We start from the raw sequence: 20248 nt of genomic DNA, 5'->3' as shown, positions 1-20248 counted from the left end.
GGGCGTGGCCTCGCCGCACCGAGGGGACGCGGCGCCACCCCGGGCGGTGCCGTGATGTCACACGTGACGCAGCGCACCCGGAAGCAGGCCGGAGCGCCTACAGTACAGCACGGGGGCTGAGGAGGCGCCCCCCGCCCCCCCCCGCCGCCCTCGGCAGAGCCGCCGCCGCTCTCCCGCCGCGTTCCCCCCCCCGCCCCCCAACCCTTTTTGACCTTTCGCGGCCCCTGTCGGCGGGGTGGGCGCCGGGCAGCAGCCATGTCGCTGCTGCAGTCCGCCCTGGACTTCCTGGCGGGGCCCGGCTCCCTGGGGGCCGCCAGCCGCGACCAGAACGACTTCGTGGGGCAGACGGTGGAGATGGGCGACATGAGGCTGCGCGTCCGGAGGGTCATCGCCGAGGGTACGGCCGCGACGGGGCTGGGGCGGGGGTGGGGGGGTTCAGGGTGGGAATGAGGAGACAGTTCTGGTCAGGAAGAGCAGTCAGGCACTGGGACGGGTTGCCCAGGGAGGTGGTGGAGTCACCGTCCCTGGGGATGTTCAAGGAAAGGCTGGACGTGGTGCTTGGGGACATGGGTTAGTGGGTGACATTGGTGTTAGGGGGACGGTTGGACCAGGTGATCTTGGAGGTCTCTTCCGACCTTAATGGTTCTGTGCTCATTTGTTCCTGCGCGGCTTTTTAAAACCTCATAGTCACCAGGGCGAAATAAACTTTGATTCTTTAAAGATTAGCTCCTGCCAGGTGAACGCTAAACAAACCGTCTGTTACTGCTGGTGCTGTGACGTTCCTGTCTGGGCTAACCATAACAGTTTCCAGAGAAAGCAGAGGATGGGCGGGCAGCTAAGTACTGTTCGGAGAAGTACCTGCCGTTTAGTTCTTCGTACTTCGTGTTTCGTACTTCACTTTGGCAGCAGCTTACTGTTCACCAGGATCTAACACAGGTCTTCTAAAATGTCAGGGGAAAGATGCCAGTTAGATGACCTAAAGCAAATAGGGATGTGCCTCAAGTCTGGTGTTCTCAAGCAGTTATTTGCCACTGGAGTTCGGAGTGTTCCTTGTTTGCCTCAGTGCTGTGGCTTTACTTCTTGTTTTCCCTTTCACTGATTGAAATAGGTTCCAACAGCGTGCTTATGCTAGGGAGTGAGACCAGCCAACATAGGTGACCTTAAACAACCCTTAGGTATGTTCAACATTTGCCTGACTGCAGTTTGCAGTAGTTGAACCTGTGCTGACACCCGAACATCTTGGTACCGTTTCTAGAACAGACATTTGAAGAGACCTGCTTAATTAGTCACTATCTTAAAAAAGAAATAAAAAGGGGGGGGGGGGGGGAACACCCCACAAAAAAGCCACAAGGTTTTCATTATGAAATGTAGTTCATTCAGTTGAGCTTGGAGCTATTGGGTGTCCAAAAAGTTCCTGCCACTTCTTCCGTCTTCAGACTTGAAACAGGAATGTCTCTGTCTTAAACTCACCACTTGATTTGTTGCTGATACAGTTTTTCCTCCAGCTCTGAACCTGTGCTTGACACTTTCTTGCAAATGCTTGCATAAGTGTTCTTAAGAGCAATCTTCTCAATGCTTAACAAATCGAAAATCTGTTCGTTTCAAGCGAGTTCTTTCCTGCCAGGTTCCCTGCTAGAATTCAAGGACTGCGTTCTGAATTTAGATTTCAAGTCCATGGTGAGATGCATGTGAACTGCGAATGCGGAGAAATGGCCTTTTCTATAAGATCGTATGGTCTCCTTTGTTTTTAATTGATGTGAACAGAGTCTATGGGTTGTGAAGTATCATGTGGCATGCAGGGTAAGTTTGTTGGTTCTCGCACCCTGCAGCTCTCTCCAGATCAGCGTTGTGCTGCCTGTCTGTGTTGGTGCAAATACGTGTGTGCCTGTGTTTTGAACTGGGATGCTAGCTACACAGTTCGTGTAGGTCTGTTTCCCTGACTCATTTTGCAGAAATACCACCCTAGGAGCAGGACTGGGCTAACTGAAAATGTGGTGTGCTGCGGCAGGACTGTGAGAACAAGTGTGGGGAGGACAAGCAGGCGAAGATCCCTTGCACTGATAAGACCTCCTAACAGAGGATGAGCAGATGCATGAACAGATAAAGTGTTTCAGAGGATGGACTGAGTGCTTCTGGAGTAGTCTGCTCTGTCTTCTACTTTGACGTTTCAGTTGCTCGCTGCAGCTAAGAAATTTTAGAGGAAATGGCTCAGTGCCTTTACGTTTAATCCCTGCTTGCCTTTCATGTGACGCTGGCTTCAGCAGTTGTCATGGTTCTTCAGGGCCTTCCAGTTAGGTGCTCGTGCTGCTGTGAAATTCTCCTTATGCTAGGTTACACGCCTAGTTGGTAAAGGTGAGTAAAGGCAACTTTGTGCTCTTTTGTATGCACGTAAGTCACTTTCCAGGCAAGCATTTTGTACTTGTCTCCATTACCATGTGGGCATCTCCCCGTACCAGGGAGTCTGCACACGTGCAGTCTAGCTACACGAGACAGAGAACTCTGTAGGTAGCGTTAGGTGATGGTGGCTTAGACTGCAATCTGTCAGATCCCTTGCTGTTCACGTGAACAGCATGTACAATTTTCTATGCTGACTTTTGCTTCTTCGTTTGGTGTTCTGGGGTGTCCTCCCCCTTTGTTCAGGATTCTTGTGTCAGCCTATACCAGATAGCTGAGGGATGGGGACTGCTGAGCTGATGATTTGGCTATTAGTGCGCTGGCACGTTCGACCTTCCAAGAGAGTTGGAGGGAGCAGGTGACCAGAGCAGGGTGAGCAGTAGTCTTCAGAAAGTAATTTCTTAATTCTTGCTCCTGAGAGATGGCAGTCTTTATATGTTACGTTCTTCCATGAGTTTTTCTAGTGAGTCTGTTTTGTAAAAGCAGTTAGTGGTGGCGTTTTAATTGGTGTGAGCAGAGCCTGTTGATTAGCATCATGAAGTATCATAGGGTAGCAGAAACAGAGTCGTTCATAAGTTGTTTCATATCTCTCATTGACAATGTGAAAATACAGTAAGTATAGAGAACTTGAGGGTGTCTCATAATAGCAAACAGAAGTCGATCTATAAAACAAAACCTGATACCTTTCAATCTCTTGTAAGGTTGAAAAAAAAATAAACTTATCCTGCAAGTGTTATGTTAAGTGTTTGATTAAATCAGGTAACATTTTTAGTGGTTTTCATAGCATGTTAAAAATTGGTTGATAAGTTCACCAGTAGTTCCTACTGCCACTCAGCAGATAATGCAATTTTCCTACAAATACTTCATGGCTAGTGAGATGTTAATTTGCTTCTTGAGAACTGCTCTTGAGTTTTACAGGTTAAATAGGGCACTGTTGTTGATAATTTCATATTTACTATTTCAGCTTTGTTAAATTTTCTGGAACAGAGATCGCAATAATGGAAAATTAATCTTTAAGAAGTTTTGAGGATTCTTCTGGTAAGATAAGTGAGATAAACCAGACAGAAAATAGGCCTCTATTAGTGTTTTCAATGAGTTATTTTAAAATGCTTTGTATTCGAGTTACTGTGTTTTTTTTAAATCTGTGCTAGAGATGATTGCATCAAGAAAATCATTTTATGCCATAATTACTGTTTAAATATAGTTTTTGTCTTTGTCAACAGGTAATTCAACTGTGGATTGATTAACCCTCATGGTTTTCTCTTTACTCTCGAGAGTGTAATTGCTGTTCTATGAAGTATAGATTAAGTTGTTGATTTCTGTCTGAACTGGGACAGTGGTATCTTGGTTCAAACTTAAAGGTTTTACACAAAGCAACTCAGGGTCTTGTCACTGGGAGGAGCTGGTGGCATGGAATTAGCAACACTTGTTCTTCAAAGTATATTGAGATATAAGCAGCCTGCTTGTGTAGGCTAATTGCAATGTGTTCGAAAACTTGTGTTCTGGAGTTATCCAGGTACTCTTTGGTCTGACAGATGAGGAGCAAAAGCTAAGCATAAATGACGGAATTGGGGTTTCAGTGCCTATGAAGTTCTCTTGCCTAAGAATTGGGGATTTTATATCCACTAATGAACAGTCAGTGAAGACAGAGAGTTCACTGTTCAGGCTGAGGGGTGCCTGGCTCCTCTTCATGAAATGCACAGACTCTGTAGTACTGATCCATGTATGGGGTAGCTGAGAGAAGCTGCAGAAAACTGCTTTTCACGCTGCACAGAGGTACTAGAGAAAGCAACGGAACTTCTCCAACACTTCAGATAAATTACAAGTTTATAACACACTAAGACTAAATGTCTGTTTAGCCTTATTTTTCTTCCAGATGCTGTGATGAGAAGGCAAAGACGTTAAGTTTTACTAATACTTGTCCCTCAGATTAGAAACTCTTTGAGAGAAGATGTGCAATTTTTTTTTCCTCCAGTGGAGGTCAGGAATGTGACTTCCTGCACGCTCAAGTCTTTAAGGCTTTTTGATATGGGTTAGTATTAATACTAGTCCTTATTCTTTTTCACACAGAATTTTCCTCTCAACGCCGTGGCATTTTGTAAATAAGATTTCCCCTGTGATATGCTTGTCCAACTGTGCTGTCGCTGGAATGAAGTTTCACGTCGTGGTGGTAGATTTCCCATGTGCTGGAAAAAGCCAAGGAAAATCATGACTGATGAGTTGTGTGGAAGGAAATTCCCTGAAATATCTCATTTGTGTTTTTTAAATTTTATCTGGATTTAAGGGAAAAGTACTTCTGTTTCCTCATTGTACACTTAACAACTTTTAAAATGTTTTTCTTGCTTGTTTTACACGAGAGAGTGAACAACTGAGAATAAAAAACATATGCAGTTCTGTGAGGAGCAGGGAACAAGCAAGTTCTGTAGCGTGCATTTAGCAACCATTTATGTCTACTGATTTATTAAGCTTTCTGTGAGCAGCAAGCATGGGCAGAAGAATAAGACCATGGAACAGAACCGTGGTGACACAAGTTCTGCATCACTGAGATTTTGATCTGAGTTTAAAAAAATCACTATGAAGAAAGAACCATTCCTTAATGAAAAAAGTAGCAGTACAGACTAGAGGCCTTAATTTCTTCTGAGTTCAACGAGCTGTCAAGAGCTGAAGTCATGTATGTGACTTGTTCGAAACAGTATTGTGACAAAATAGAACTTGTATCTTTTGTTAAAGCACTGTGAAAAAATCTGCTTTGATCTTTGAGTTTATGCAACTAATATTTTGAAAGTAAACAGGCAGAATTATAGTTCGCCAAGTTTATAGGTATGGTTTTATGGTCTCTGCAACTCCTGGATTCACAGTACGGTGAATCATAGAATGTCTCAGGTTGGAAGGGACATTAAAGATCCCACAGTTCCAACCCCCCTGCCATAGGCAGGGATGCTACCCGCTAGAGCAGGTTGCTCAGGGCCTCATCTAACCTGGCCTTGAACACCTCCAGGGATGGGGCATCCACAGCTTCTCTGGGCAACCTGTGCCGGTGCCTCACCACCCTCTGAGTGAAGAGGGGTGGTGATGTAATTAAATGCTGGACAGGTATAATTCATAAACCTCTGGCCAGCAGAGTCATAATGAACACTTAGTCTGTTTCAGGGGGATATAGTTAGTTTGATTTGCCGGCAGGTGGATGGATTCACTATGAAGAGAGGAGAGCTCACATCACGTCAAAGGGAAGTTGCAACAGCTGTGAAGTAAAGGATGAACTGGCAGTTTTACAAACTGTGTGAGGCAGGCTTCTCAGAAGCAGGAAACAAAGTCAGACTTGCTAAGGAAGAGCCAAAGCAGCCTGACCTAGTAGCTTTCTGGTTCATGCTCCCTTTACTGCAGGTGTAGAGAGGATTTCCTAGCATGAAGCAGAGCAATACTGTTTGTTGTTCAAAGCTTCTGTTTCTTAGGTATAACAGTTCATACTTGCAGGGGAGCAATGAGTGTTTCAAGGTGTTCTACTTCTCCAGTTCTCAAGGCTCTGGGGAAAAACTCCAGATCTTTCAGCATACTTCATCTCTGGGGTTGCTTCTTCATGTTATTAGGACTTTGCAGTTAACACAAATTTATGACTGGACTTGAAGGAAAAATGCTTATCAGTGCTTGGCAACAATAACACAGTATCTCTTCCTTTTTGATCAAGGGTGTTGCTTGTACTCCTTCAGAAAAGCATCTGCCCACTTTAAGGTAGGGTGCAGTGTAGCATGTAGTCCACGCTGCAATTAGGGTGTTTCAATTGAGCTATAATCAAAATACGAGCAACCCAAAACAGAGGTAGAAAGAAATTTGGTCAGTATTTGGGAGGGGAGCGGACAAGTCATACCAAGTAATTAAAAACAGGAAGTTATTCACGTCATCTCTTTCTCATGACTAGTTAAGTGTGTAAAGAAACAAGGCATTACAGCAGCACGCAGTTTTGTGCTGTGGTTGATATCCCTTCAGATTTCATGCTGCCCTAGCCACCAAGTAGTGGAGCAGTCATTTCACTGAAATGGTTTCTCTGAAGATCAGTGAGGGTAGGAAATACAAAAACCTGATCAAAAAGAACAGTTTTATGTCCACGTAGGTTTGTAGTGCAGTGAACTTAATTGGTATTATGAGGTGCCAAGGTTTAACATGGAGGAGAAGGCAGATCTCTGTTGGAAATGAAAGGGTCTTCTCAGCTCTATAAGAGGACGATGGAAAAACTGGCAGCAGCATTGCACTTGGGCTGTGGTGGTGTAAGGATGGGTACAGAGTGCTAACTACTAACACAAGTGAGGTAAGGCTAGTTCCCAAGGCAAAGCAAGTCAAAAGGTGGTGATAATATGGACTGGGGAGGTGAGGCTGGTAAGCTTTGTGCTCTGGTCGTCGTGCATGGAGCAAGCTGGTTCCAGAACTGGCTGCTGTACTTGGCTACTCTGTTTTCACAAGTTGGCGTAGTGCTTTGTGTAGTGTACCTCTTACAACTAAGTTTGTGCCTACAGAAGATGAAGACAACCAGTTTTGTTCTGTCATGGTTTCTGTGACAAAATGATCTGAGAACTTTTGGAAGTTTTGGCTGCATTCTAGAAACGGGACTATGAAATGCTTCAAGACTGTAAATTTTGTTCCTTGGGGCAAGAGCTTGGATGTGTGTGTGTGTATATATACATACACACAGGTAACCTGTATGGAGAAATCCTAAAATTATTTTGCTGATATGAAAAGGCTCAGAAAACTGGCTTAAAAAAAAATATCTACATGTATTTGCAGGGGTGGAAATGACGAGTGAAACCACACAAAATAAAACTACTTTCTGCACCCCTAGGAAAGAAACTGAAGTAGTCCTTCTATTCTTAACTTTCATTTCCTTGTTTGCATCAGTTGGTCTGCAGTGGAGGTGTTTGCATATACAGGTATGTTAGTGTAGAGACGTGGTCTTTGACTAAGATGATTGACAGTGAAAACCTTGTTGTGGATATAGTTAAATGGGTTGTGTTGTTTGCCCCATGAAGATCAGTGGTGAGTGTTCTCCCTGTCCTTGTCTCAACCCTTGAGCCCTTCCCACCCTATTTTCTCCCCCTTTTTTTTGAGCAGGGGGAATGAGGGAGTGGTTGTGGTGGAGTTCAGCTGCTCAGCAGGGTAAAACCACCACAGTCCTTTTCAGTGCTCAAAAAGGCTCCAAATCTGCGGCTCCAGGAGTTTGAGATAAGGATGATAATTGAGAGAAGTAACGGGCAAAACACGGACTGGATGTTGTTTATTAATGTAATAGTTGAGAAGAACTTAAGTAATAATTGTGAGGAATGTGTTGCAGTACTGTGGTGAAAGGACAAGGGGTGGAGTGTTTGTAAATTGTCCACTTTGTTGGTGTTGTGACGGTATTACGTTTATTTTGGTGTGGGGATTTCTTTTTGTTGTATGTGAACTTCATGAAGATTGATTGTGAAGTAAGAGTGTATTGTGATCACTCTTAAATATGCTTTTCATAGAGACAAGGGGTGGAATCTATTTGTTTTTTGTGGCAAGCGTTTGGTAGCAGGGGCTGCAGGGGTGGCCTCTGTGAGCAGAGCCCAGCAGCTGCCCCGTGTCAGAGCAGAGCCAGCTCCAGACGGCTCCAAAGGGACCTGCTGCTGGCCTGAGCTGAGCCAGGGAGCGACCCTGGGTGGGCCCCTGGGAGAGCAGAGTTAAGGAAGGGGGAAAAACCTGCTGTGCAACAGCAGCTGGGAGAGAGGAGTCAGAAATGTGAAAGAAGCAGCCCTGCAGCCCCCAGTTGAGTGTGTTAGCATTCACGAAGACACACAATCCACAAAGTGATTATATGAAGGTGCTTTATTAGGTGCCGGAAGTTAGCGGCATGCCTGCCCAAATCTAACTTGGTCCGATTTGTTCACTCAGTTCTCTTTTATCTCCTAAAATATTACATATGCATTAAGTTTTACAACACATCTATGCATATTCATTTCCTAGCTCCGCCTAGCCCTGCTTTGTATGCTAATTATCTTATCAGTCCTTCTGAGCTTGTGTATCACTCCCTGGTGGTCGTCCGGGTGGTTGTCAGGATGAAGTAAGATGTCTTTATCAGAGTTGAACTTTTTACCTTTTCTTCTTGCACATGCTCTCTGAGCCCTTGGTCTCAGTCCAAACCGTAAGGTTGGTTTGAGCCAGTTCCCGGGGTCCGAGGGGCCCCAGTTATCTAGATGTCTTGCAAGTTCGGCATTCATTTAGTCCTCCTCCTTACTCCTCATCACGTATTGGTGCATTCTCTCATGCTATCTTTGCACATATATTTTGTATCTTCCAAGTGCAGCCCAGGCACAGTACATCGCAAATGTAACACACATTAAGCAATATTAATTGGATAAACGTATATTTCATCTTCTATTACCAACAAGTGCAGCAGGAGGGCAGGAGGTGCTCCAGGCAGGCAGCAGCAGTTCCCCTGCGGCCTGTGCAGGGAGAGGCCCCTGGTGGAGCAGGCTGTCCCCCTGCAGCCCATGGGTCCCACACGGAGCAGATCTCCACGCTGCAGCCCCCCCGTGGAGGAGCCCCCGGTGGAGCAGGTGGATGTGGCCTGGAGGAGGCTGCGGCCCATGGAGAGCCCCCGCAGGAGCAGGCCCCGGGCCGGAGCTGCAGCCCGTGGACAGGAGCCCTGCAGGAGCAAGGGGTCTGGGGGGAGCTGCCGCCCACCCGTGGGGGACCCGTGCTGGAGCAGTTTGCTCCTGGGGGATGGATGGACCCCGTGGTACGGAGCCATGTGGGAGCAGGTCTTGAAGAGCTGCTGCCTGCGGGCAGCCCCCGCAGGCTCAGTTCGGGAAGGACGGCATCCCGTGGGAGGGACCCCACGGGGAGCAGGGGCAGGGAGGGACCGAGAGGGAGCGGCGGAGACAGCAGCGGAGACAAAGCGTCGGGGACTGACCGCAGCCCCCATTCCCATGGGAGGAGGTGGAGGAGGTTGGATGGAGGGAAGGTGTTTTTTGGTTAGCTTTTAGTTCTCACTGTTCTAGTCTGCTAGTGATAGTCAATAAATCATATTAACCTCCCCATGCTGAGTCTGGTTTGCCCGTGACAATAGTTGTTGAGTGATCTCCCCATCCTTATCTCAACCTCTGAGCCCTTTGCATCGTATTTTCTTCCCCTTTCCTTTTGAGGAGGGAGAGAGAAAGCAGTTGTAGGAAAGTTCTGCTGCCCAGCAGGTCAGGATAAAAGCACCACGCAGATAAAGGTGCTTTTTTTATTTTTGCAAATTATATTACTTACTGTGTTGGTCATGGCAAAGAAGTTTTGCCAGTGAAGCCTTTTCTATTCAGGGTATGTTTAAACTGCTTGAACAGGCTAGCTATACAAGGAAGCTAGTATCAAATTCTAAATAAAACTGCTTTTAATAATGAAGCAGTAGGACACGTTTTGTCTTTTTTGAAAATAATTGCTTTTATCAATAGTAGGTGGCTGGACCAAGTAAACAAGTAGCTTCACAACTTCTCACCGGACTTTTTGTTTCCCAGAAAATCTATAGACTTAAAATTAGTATCAGCAGTACTACTGCAGTAGTAGTGGATAGATAATATTGTATGGAACTGAACAGTGTTCAGGTGAAACTGAATGAAATGACAGAGTGAGAGAATTAAAATTGGTGTTTGACAGGCATGTAGCGGTAAAGGATCAGATTAAGCCCTGCAGCAGTGAAAGGTACTTTATTTATAAAATGGGTACAACGAAGAGAATTTAGCCAAGCATAATACCAGCTGACTGGCTTTTGTTTGGGGTTCTGAAAATTGCAATGTACTTAATGTATTTAGCATTGCTGTACTTGATCTTTTTTGGTACAATCACTGAAATAAAAGTGTTTCCTTTAAACTATTTGTATACCCTCAAGCTATCAATATTTAAATCAAGTTGCTTCTTTCAGTTTACTGTTTGATTTGAGTTAATTCTGATGTATTGTTTCTTTCACCTGTGCAATTCCTAAGGCATCATTTGATGCTTTTGGATGAAGCATAAGCTGTATTTTGGAGTGTGTCTGTGTAGATGTGTGGACACAGGGGTTTGTGGTGGTATTAGCAAGGTGTGTGCTTGAAATACATTTGGACTTACCCCATTTCAGCAGAGAACCCTTGCCAGTGTACCCAGTGCAGCTGAGCATGCAAAATAACTGTTCAGTCACCTGGGGTGCCACTGTCACCATTCGGCACTTGAGTGCCGTCCACAAAACTGTGCAGTAACTTTCTGTAGTAGAAATTTGTGCTGTCAGAAGCCCCCAGCTTTGTAAACTAAAGTCTGTATTTTTAAAATGTGCAGTTTGCAGGGCTTTTAGAATAAAACCAGGAGATATTTATCGAGATGCATGCGAAGACAGGATTTTCCTGTGACAACGGTCGGTTCCACACCAAAACACTTTGAAGTTGAGCTAAAGTTTTGCCAAGAGACAATACATAATTATAAACATCCTGGTTCCCTGTTATGTGCATATTAGGATTTGGTTCTGAGGTCTCATAAGGCTTTCCATACATAATCTCATATGGGCGTACTGACGTTCCACTCCTTGGCTTTATCCTTATTCTCAATAAGGCTATAGGCAAAGCTTGTGGCCATTGTATTTTGGCTTCCTGGCAGATTTTACTGATCTGTCCATTTAGTGTTTGGTTCATCCTTTCTACCTGCCCACTAGATTGGGGTCTCCATGCAGTATGTAAATTCCAAGAAATTCCTAATAGCCGGCTTAACATCTTTAACCACAGATGCAACAAAGTGCGGTCCCCTGTCCGAGGATATTGCTAACGGCACCCCAAACCTCGGAATGATTTCCTGCAATAACCATTTTACTGTCTCTTTAGCTTGATTGGTGCGACAGGGAAGGGCTTCTGGCCATCCGGAAAAGGTGTCAGTTAATACCGGTGAATACTGATACCCCCCTTTTCTTGGGAGTTCGAAAAAATAATTTGCCACTGTTTGGAGCTTGATTACTTTTATACCTGTCTCACAATGGTATACAAATTAGGCCTTATCCATTTTCTATTTAAAAACTCTTATACTACTTGAGCTCCCCAGCATGCTTTATTATGTTCTACAATTACCGTTCCATTTAATATGGTATCACAATTCTGCCATCATTTATTTACGTTAAACCTGCAGGTAACATTTTCCATTTACATCTTAGAATATTCTACTTCATTTTCTAAAGCTTTTGCTAATGCCTGATTTTCTGTTCTTGGTACTAGTGCCAAAATTTACGCGCATGCAACGACTTCCTTCTGTAGGTCCAGCAGTACTTTCCCTGCGTGGAAAGCCTGTGGGGCCTGTGTAGAAGAGAGATGTGGAGGCAGTACCACTGCAGCACGGTGCCTGGTGTACATGGCCTACTGACTGCAACGGTGGGCTCTGAACCCTGGGTCGTACCTCTTGCTGTGATCAGGGAACTGGTTGGAAATACCAGTCATGGGCTACGGCTTCCCAGTCCAGGGATAGCCCATGGATTACCTTGCTTGTTTCACTAGTGCTATGAAATCTGTAAGCAGTAGTCGTAGCTGATCAGCGTTGTCAAGAACTCTGGTTTTGTTGCCTATGTTCTCATTCAGAAAGGAGCCAAAACATCTTCAGGTAGTACTCCAAGATGGTGGCGTGCACTTCATTCTGTCTCCAGCTCCTGCCCCGTCAGCATCCCAAATTCAGGTGTGTGATCGAGAGATGCCAACCAGAACACTTGTGCTGAGGGCATGTGGAAAGCACCAAACCTGCTTTTAGAAAAAGAATCAAAGTTAATGTCTAAACACAGAGCAGGCGGGGGCCTGTAGAGGAGGACTGAAGTACTCTAGCAGAGAGTGCTGTCTGTCCTCTTTGATACCATTGATACTTTGACTCTTCTTTAGTGTTGCAGTTACTCTTTATCTTGTTCTCCTTGCTACCGGGTTTTGGTTTGTTGTTTCTGTATAAAATTATACTGTAAAAGAACTCAGTATCAGGGAGCCTGTCATTCATTCAGATCTTGCTGTTAATGCTTATGGCACAGTAACAGGATATGTTGGTGGTAACATTTGGGAGTTGTGGAGTTTAAAAAGTGAGAACATGTGATGGCTGATTGCCATGTGACATTTTCGAGGGTACTTCTTGAAAAGCCTTGAATCTCATTGAATTGCATGAGACACGTAAGTGTTCGCTTCAGCCTCATGTTAATGTTCCTCACCCACAGAGAAGAGGTACAAGGCGCTAGTATAACTAGTGATTTGGATCATGCATCTTTTAAAAAGTGCCTTGGCAGCTTGTTTCTTGCCTGACATTTTTATTCCGTATCCTGTTCTCTTAGACCTTTTGACCAGTCAAATTTTCTAGGTCACTGACATCTGTGCTTATTTTCCAAATTACTTCTAGAGAGGACATCACTATGTAGCTGAATGAGAATAGAATTTATACTAGTGGTGTAGAAAGGCAACTCAGCTCAAGTTTGTCACTTACCGTGCTTGGCTGTTAGTCCACCAGGCATTTGCTGCAGTAGGTGGGGAGCAAATGTGCAACCATACTGTTGATGTAACCACAGGGAAGGTATTCATAGAAGAAATAAAAATAGTGTAAGTTATGATTAAATTTCAGATTAGTGACAACATCATACTTTGTGGTAGAGGAAATGTGTGCTTCAGTGCTTGAAAATGCTTTGGGCTTTTAATATGTACCCTAAAGTGTGGTAGTTATCCTAAACATACAAAGAGATTTGTGTTTAAAATTTTAAACTCCCTTGGTTAGTTTTTTTTTTTTTTAATGGCAAGGCTAATAGTAAAAGCAAATAAATAAGCAAACAAGACTAGTTTAATTAAAATCATTCAGTATATAGGCTGTAGCAAATGTTGGTTTTATATGTGCTTGCATTTCAAAAAAAAATCTGCATGTGCAGACTAACAAAACGCAGAACAGTTACAAAGCTGGTGGGGCAACAGACGTGCAAAAGAAAGCAAGTACTGTCACGAATATATCAGCTTTTGTATGTAGCTTGCATATACTATTGGGACCAGAAAATACGTATACTTACATTCAGTAAAGCTTCTTTATTCTAACAAAGCTAATGCATGAATTTAAAGATTGGTTTATCTGAATGCTGAAAATTTAAACTGACTTAAAGTGTCTTTCTCTTGCAGGTGGTTTTGCTTTTGTCTATGAAGCTCAGGATCTTGGAAGTGGCAAAGAATATGCTTTAAAGGTAAAATGAATTTATTTAACTACAGGTTTGCAATGTCCATCTTTCCCTAACACTTTAGCATGATAACTATTTCTTGATATACTCCACTGAACAAGGCATTTGGAGAAATCCAGAATGATACAGTGGTATTTGCACTGCACTATAGCCATGTTTAGAACTGTCATTAGTTTTAGGACCCTGCATTTTATACTTAAATAACAAAAATAGATGTTGCTGTATTAGGTACTAGTGCTGTGTGCCTTATTTTATTTTATTTGTGCCTTACGTAGAAGTTCATGACCCTGCCCTGAGGTTTTGTTGCATGGATATAAAGAACCTGGAACATTTTCATATTAAAATAAAAATGTTTAAAATATTCCATACTTTCACCCATTCAGCGGTGCACTTTTCAGAGATGCTCCTCTGGATTCTCATGTTCTGAAGGCTTAAAATAATAATTCGTCAGCTAACAAACAAGTATTGTGGGGTGGACAATAAAATGAAATCATTTACTCTGTCATAACGTTGCTGGAAAAAAATCACGGTTGTCACTTGTGTTTCCTACAAAATGACTTCATTTTTGAAGTAGGGATGTTCTGTGGCTATATCAGAAAGGAGATCTCTGTCTTGGGGAGGAAGGGGAAAAGGGTAGTAGTACAAGAGTTGGGAGCAGTAAGGTGGCATTACACAACTGAAAATGACATGCTCTGTTTTTTTTCCATACCACATCCTACAAATAACAAAGCTTGTGACCATAAAGCATGCTTTAGTAGCATGCTTTGTTACTGTAGTATGTGGTCATGACATTCAAAATGTCATGTAGAAGTAGCCTCATTTAAATATAAGTTTAAAAAAAAGTGAACCATTACTGTACTTCTGCAGTTTTGTTGTTTTTCTGTAACTTTTAATAGTGGTGTCTTCTCAAATATATTTTTTTTCTGACAGAGGTTGTTGTCTAATGAGGAAGAAAAGAATAAAGCCATCATTCAGGAAGTTTGTTTCATGGTATCCTTTTCTGAATGTATTTAAATGTTTTGATTTAATTGCTTGGTGTGAAACATTTCTGAGAAATTGACTGGTCTACAGATTTGTCTCCTTTCATGCCTTATGCTGGTTAAGAGGACTGACATTTGAGGAAGATCTGAGTTCCTGGTTTGACATGATTCTGGCACTGACATTCCAACAAGCTCAGTTCCTCAAATTGCAGGAATTTAATGTGCAGAGATAATTTTAGTAGGTGGCGTAGACTTCGCCATGTCCACTGTCTACCAAGTAATGAAATTCTTATTTGGGCATTCTTGTCGTCCTCTGACCACCATGAAGAGAGCTTTTGACCTTTAAGACGATATTTAAATCTTAGTGATACTTCCTCACATGCACTGAATTTACTGCCTTTTTGACTACTCAGAATCTTGCTTTTACTGTCAACATATCTTAATTTCTGCATCAGGTGCACCTGGCTTTAAGAAGTAATAGTGAATTTCGAGGAAGGAATTTCAGTAGAATCCATGGAGCAGAAACAAGGAGCAGAACCATCAGTGTATTTGTCCTTTTCACCTCCAATGGTGTCAGGTGGTAGGGTATAATATAATCTGTCATGTTTTATTTCTCAGTCCAGGTAATGTTCTCAGTCTTTGGCTTTAGAAGACTTGATACCCCAGCATCTCTAATACCCTTACTTTGTTTCAAGAGTCAGTGAGTAGCTGTGGCATGCTGCTGGTTTTTGGCTACTATTTTCAGTTGCATTTTGAGTTACCATGCAAAATCACTGATCTTAAGTTAAGCTACTGAGATATTTCTTTGTATGACTGCTGAAATGTTTGTCAAAAATGTAAAGTGGACACAGTTTGCTGAAAAAAATGCACTTGCAAAGAGCTGAATACCATAACACTACGCAATTTCTAGCTACCCTGACTACATCTTGCCAGGAGTAAGTGATTATTCTTTGCATGTTTTTTTCACAGCTCACTTAACTGTTGCTAACTTCCTGAGATACAACTACATAATGAAACTACTTCTCACAGTAGTTAGCAAAAGGCTCTGAAGAGGTGCACATGTTAAAAAAAAAAAAAAAAAAGCACTTTTGATTCATACTAAATTGGTGGATTTAACTTGCCCTTTTTGTTTTACACCTTTGTTCTTAGGTTGTCTTTGCTTTTTTTTTTCTTTTCAGACTTGGTGGATGCATCTTGTAAATCATTTGTGTTTGTCTCATGATTCTCAGTGTTTGGCTAGGGTGATGCACATAAGGAACAGCACAAATAGGTGTAGTGCAATGTAAATCTCCACTAGAAGGAATTGAGATCACTTTTGTTTTTCTCCTATTCACATAGTTCAAAAATGATACCTTGAATTTTTGAACTGTATGTGAAAAATGAGAAGGGTTTTAGTATGAGTTATTACTCATAAGAAGGTAAGCTCCCCAGTTGTTTAGAACTTTTATTTACTTTGAACTTTATTGTACTGACTTAAAATTTAAATTTAATTTTAAAATTAAAATTTAACTTAGTGATATGGTTTAGTGGAGGACTTGTTAGTGTTAGGTCAGAGGTTGGACTAGGTGATCTTGGAGGTCTCTTCCAACCTAGACGATTCTGTGATTCTGTGAAAATTAAACATTGTGGACTTAATACTTGCTTTGTAGAGGCAGGTGTTAATACAATAGCCTGTTCTTGATAAGCTGGCTAGAGAAGCAGCAGATTATTAAAACGTGTCCCTGACACTTCTGTTAATGCTTTGTAGTCACTATCAAAAGAGAAGGAGTATCTAAGGCTGTTACAAAGTCCTTGGAGCCTTAATCACAAGGATGTTTTTACTTCTGCTATGTTACCTTCAGCTATGTTTTGCTATGTTACCTTCAGCCTTGAAGTCTGTTTTTGCAGCTGAGACAGGGATTTACTTGTTCTGCTGAGTATCTTAAGTGCAGCAGTAATGCCTTCTGTGATTTTGAGCTAGCATTCAGAAGATGTCTGTGAACTGCTGTATACATTAATATTGATAAATTTGGTAGTATTCTTCCTTGAACACATTACCTCCAGAAAAAACTTTCAGGTCATCCCAACATTGTCCAGTTCTGCTCTGCTGCATCTATAGGAAAAGAAGAATCAGACACAGGACAGGGAGAGTTTCTTCTGCTTACAGAGTTGTGTAAAGGTAAACATTTCTTCTCTAAGCACTGGACATTGTTTCTGACAGCTGTTTTGCACAGGTTGCTTCACAGCTTAATTCTGAAAACCTCCTAAATATAGCATAGCTCATTAGAGCTAGAGTTCGGGTCCCTCTTTTATGAGAGTTGTGTTATGTTCTTTGAGATGGATTGACGTCTTCTTAAATATGAGGTAGTCACAAAGTTCTTTGTATTTGAGACTAGTCCAGAAAGGAACAGCAGGAATGTTTCCCAGGAGTGCCATTTCCCTTGGCACTGCAGTCTGTGTGGATTTGCCGTTTCTAGAATATCTATCTAATATAGCTCAAAACTGTAGACCTTCCTTGATGACCATCTATTCGTGACAAGCTTTCAGACTTTATGTTGTTCTGTGTGTGCTTATGTGAATTTATCTGACTTTCTACAGGACAGCTGGTGGAATTCTTAAAGAAGGTAGAACCCAAAGGACCCATCTCCTGTGATACAGTTTTGAAGATCTTTTATCAAACCTGCAGAGCTGTGCAGCATATGCATAAACAGAAGCCTCCTATAATCCACAGAGATTTAAAGGTCTGTTACAGTGTAAAGGCTGACTTGCTCTTAAGGCTGTTGCTCAATTACAATGGATAGTCATGAGCACAGGGCTTGCATGTGTTGCCTTGCCAAGATTACTGGGTGTTAATGAAGGTCATCACTGAAATACTTGCATCTTTTCAAGCAGCATTTTTTCCTTATATTTGTGCTGTTAATGTTTTTCTGTTAGCTAGTTCAGGTAGGTTACAAAAAGTCATATAACATCTTTTGCTGGTTAAGTCAGTTTGAAAGTTTTGTTTTTAATAAATTAACCAGAGTTATGACTTACAAATTGTAGTTTTGGCAAGGAGGTTTTCTCAGTACTGACAAACAGGCTTCTAGGTCATAGCAAAGAAGAGATTTTAAACAAGCTGGGATGCAACTTTTTTGGTGATACTTTCTAGAATAAGGTCTTGCAATCTTGGCAGAAATCTCTATGCACTGGTCACTAGAAAAGCTTGTAAAAAAAAGACTCATCTCTTCTCTCAAAAAGGGATGGAAAACTATTTACCAATAAATACATAATGTCTTACATAGCCAGTTCCATACAAGGTCTTCAGTGTGTTATAGCTGAGCCAATGCTGTAATTAGGTCTGCTTTTTTTCTTGTCAAGAGAAATTCCTGTCAGAGATAAAATAAGGAAAGAGGCAGAAACTTGGTTTCATTTTAGAGGCTGTAAAACAAGATGAAATGACAGTCGTGCTGCAATAGGCAGGGACCTTACTACAATCAAGTGTCAAATGGGGATCACTTAACTGTGCTACACTTCCTGGAAAGCAGGCCTGCAGTGTGGCATTAAAAAAAAAAGTTAAAAGTTTTGAGTCTACCTTCAAATGAGATCTGAGATGGTAGTGTGGTTTTTGGGGAGAGGTGTAATAGGCTGCAGTCCAAAAAGATTGTCTAAACTATTTTGACTGAAAATAGTAGGATTCATGGAGTTTCTGCAGTATAGCTTAAAGATCAACTTCATATAGTGGTGGCTGTTTCTGTCTTCCTGTGGTTTCCTTCTCGTGCTTTTCAGTGTAACACATTATGAATCCCTTTGGACAAAGTTTGCACTTAAAATGTGTGTATACAGCACTGGAAGAACCCAGCTAGTTACTGAATTGTGAAAGTTCAAGCAGTTAAAGTGATTGGTAAACATTCAGTTCTTGTGTGATATTTTAATCGTCTAAATTTGATCTTTACAGGATTTGGCTTGCAGGACACAGCTGGCTTGCATAACACAGGTCATGGAGCCTATTAGAGACAGTCTGAATAATCAGCTGAAACATTTTTAGTTATTATCAACCTTCAGCAGAGTATGCAGCACAACATGTTCACCAAATCTTGATTTTTCTCCAGTGTTACTGTAACCATTTGTAGTGTTCAAACTTGATTTGATATTGAATCATAGAACGTTTTTTGTTGGAAGGAACCTTAAAAATCACCCTGCTCTGGGGTATCTTCATTTCCAACCATAGTCAGGGATGCCACCCACTAGATCAGGTTGCCCAGGGCCCCATCCAACCTAGCCTTGAACACCCCCAGGGATGAGGCATCCACACCTTCTCTGGGCAACCAGTTCCGCTGCTTCACTGTGGGAGAAGAATTCGCAGGGAGCTTTGTGCTGTTTTGTGGGAAAGGAATTCGCAGGTGGCTTCGCGCTGTTTCACATGTCCCTGAGTTAGAGATAATGAGGAAAACAGCGGTAGAACCAAAAACTTGAGCAAGGACGAGATAAAGTAAATTGGCTACAGTGTTAAAGATGAGCTTTGGGCAGTGGCCAATTGCTGGCTGGCTCAAGGCGTGTGTCTGAGGGTCTCTAACCAACTGTAAGACAGATTCGGGTGCGTGGACAGCGTGTGAGGCTAGGGGGAAAGTATATATAGTGGTGAAAAATGGCAATAAAGGTTCTGCTGTTCAAGAGCCATCAGGAGTCCGTGTCGTGTGTGCCTTCTCTTCACCACCCTCACAGTAAAGATTTCTTCTTAATATCTAGTCTAAATCTACCTTCTTTAAGTTTAAAGTGATTACTCCTTGTCCTTGCCTCCCATTTTCATTGTATGTAGAGGTGAGCAAAGGTTATCCAGCAAAGGAATTCAATTTGCTTATTGAGACTGATACTTAAACAGCTGTCTGTCTTCTTTACAGAATAGTCAACATTAATTTTATGGTGGAATAAGGACATGTCTAAGGGAGGTCAGGGGGATGTTCTGAAAACTGAAGTTTTGGAGAATGACATCCAGAGATACGGTAGTGTCAAAAGGAAAGGGAAGATAGATCTGTCTGTCTGGAATGTGGTAGCATAATGTTGGAAAAGTTAAAAGGCACATTAGTCCCTTTTCATGACTTGTATCTTAGCTGTTTTGTGGACGTAACCACGTGATACTTCTGCCCAGTATTTACTCTTCCCTTTAAGTTTCCTCCCAGTTTCACTTAGCAGTACAGGAAGGCTGGATTTTCAGGCACTAAGAAAGGGAAGGGATGAAGATGAACTGTTCAGGTAGCACATGTTCCTCAAACAGTTGGCTTCTGTCTACTTGTGTGGTCATGGCTGCATCATTCTGGCTGTCCACCAGCAGCCTGTTTCTCTGCTGGTAACTTTTGTATTTTGTATCTACAGCAGTCCTAACCTCCACTCCACTGCAGTTGAGCTAACCATGTTCAGTTCTATGAATGAAAGCATTTATATTTCAAGATAATGCTTATGCACTTGATGATATAAGAAACAAGCCTATCCTTGGGCACTAATAAAATGACTTTTTTTCCCCAGGGTTTATTTCCTGTTCTCTTGGATGTTTACTGCTTATACCATTTTTGATGCTTCCTCTTAAAAATTGTCTGTTTTGCAGTGCAGTGTTGTTTGAAACCTTTGTTTTCCTATAAACAGGAACATTCTGGGCTAGAGTGAAGTATTATTTTCTATATATGTGTTTTTTATATTTGCTCTGTACAAATAAGTTGATATTTAAAGTACGTGTTTTGGT

The 20248-nt window shown here is 42.3% G+C and overlaps 1 protein-coding gene across 5 annotated transcripts in view; it reads left to right on the top strand.

Moving 5' to 3' along the window:
• The first annotated feature begins 92 nt into the window (after positions 1-92).
• GAK (cyclin G associated kinase) overlaps positions 93-20248 on the top strand; it is a 78347-nt gene continuing 58191 nt past the window's right edge. Inside the window, exons 1-5 of one of the 5 annotated variants that reach the window (XM_083818115.1) lie at positions 93-397; positions 13521-13582; positions 14507-14566; positions 16600-16714; positions 17134-17276. In XM_083818115.1, coding sequence (XP_083674241.1) covers positions 256-397; positions 13521-13582; positions 14507-14566; positions 16600-16714; positions 17134-17276 — 522 coding nt within the window. In that variant the 5' untranslated portion in view covers positions 93-255. Of the gene's footprint in view, positions 398-13520; positions 13583-14506; positions 14567-16599; positions 16715-17133; positions 17277-17714; positions 19236-19427; positions 19859-20248 lie in introns of those variants that run through there. The other 4 variants (XM_083818116.1, XM_083818118.1, XM_083818119.1 and 1 more) reach the window with 4 other exon arrangements.

The sequence above is a fragment of the Anser anser genome (assembly GCF_964211835.1).
Source record: "Anser anser genome assembly, chromosome: Z".
NCBI lineage: Eukaryota > Metazoa > Chordata > Aves > Anseriformes > Anatidae > Anser > Anser anser.
Note: the sequence above shows the minus strand (reverse complement) of the source record. Positions and strands in the feature narration are given on the sequence as shown.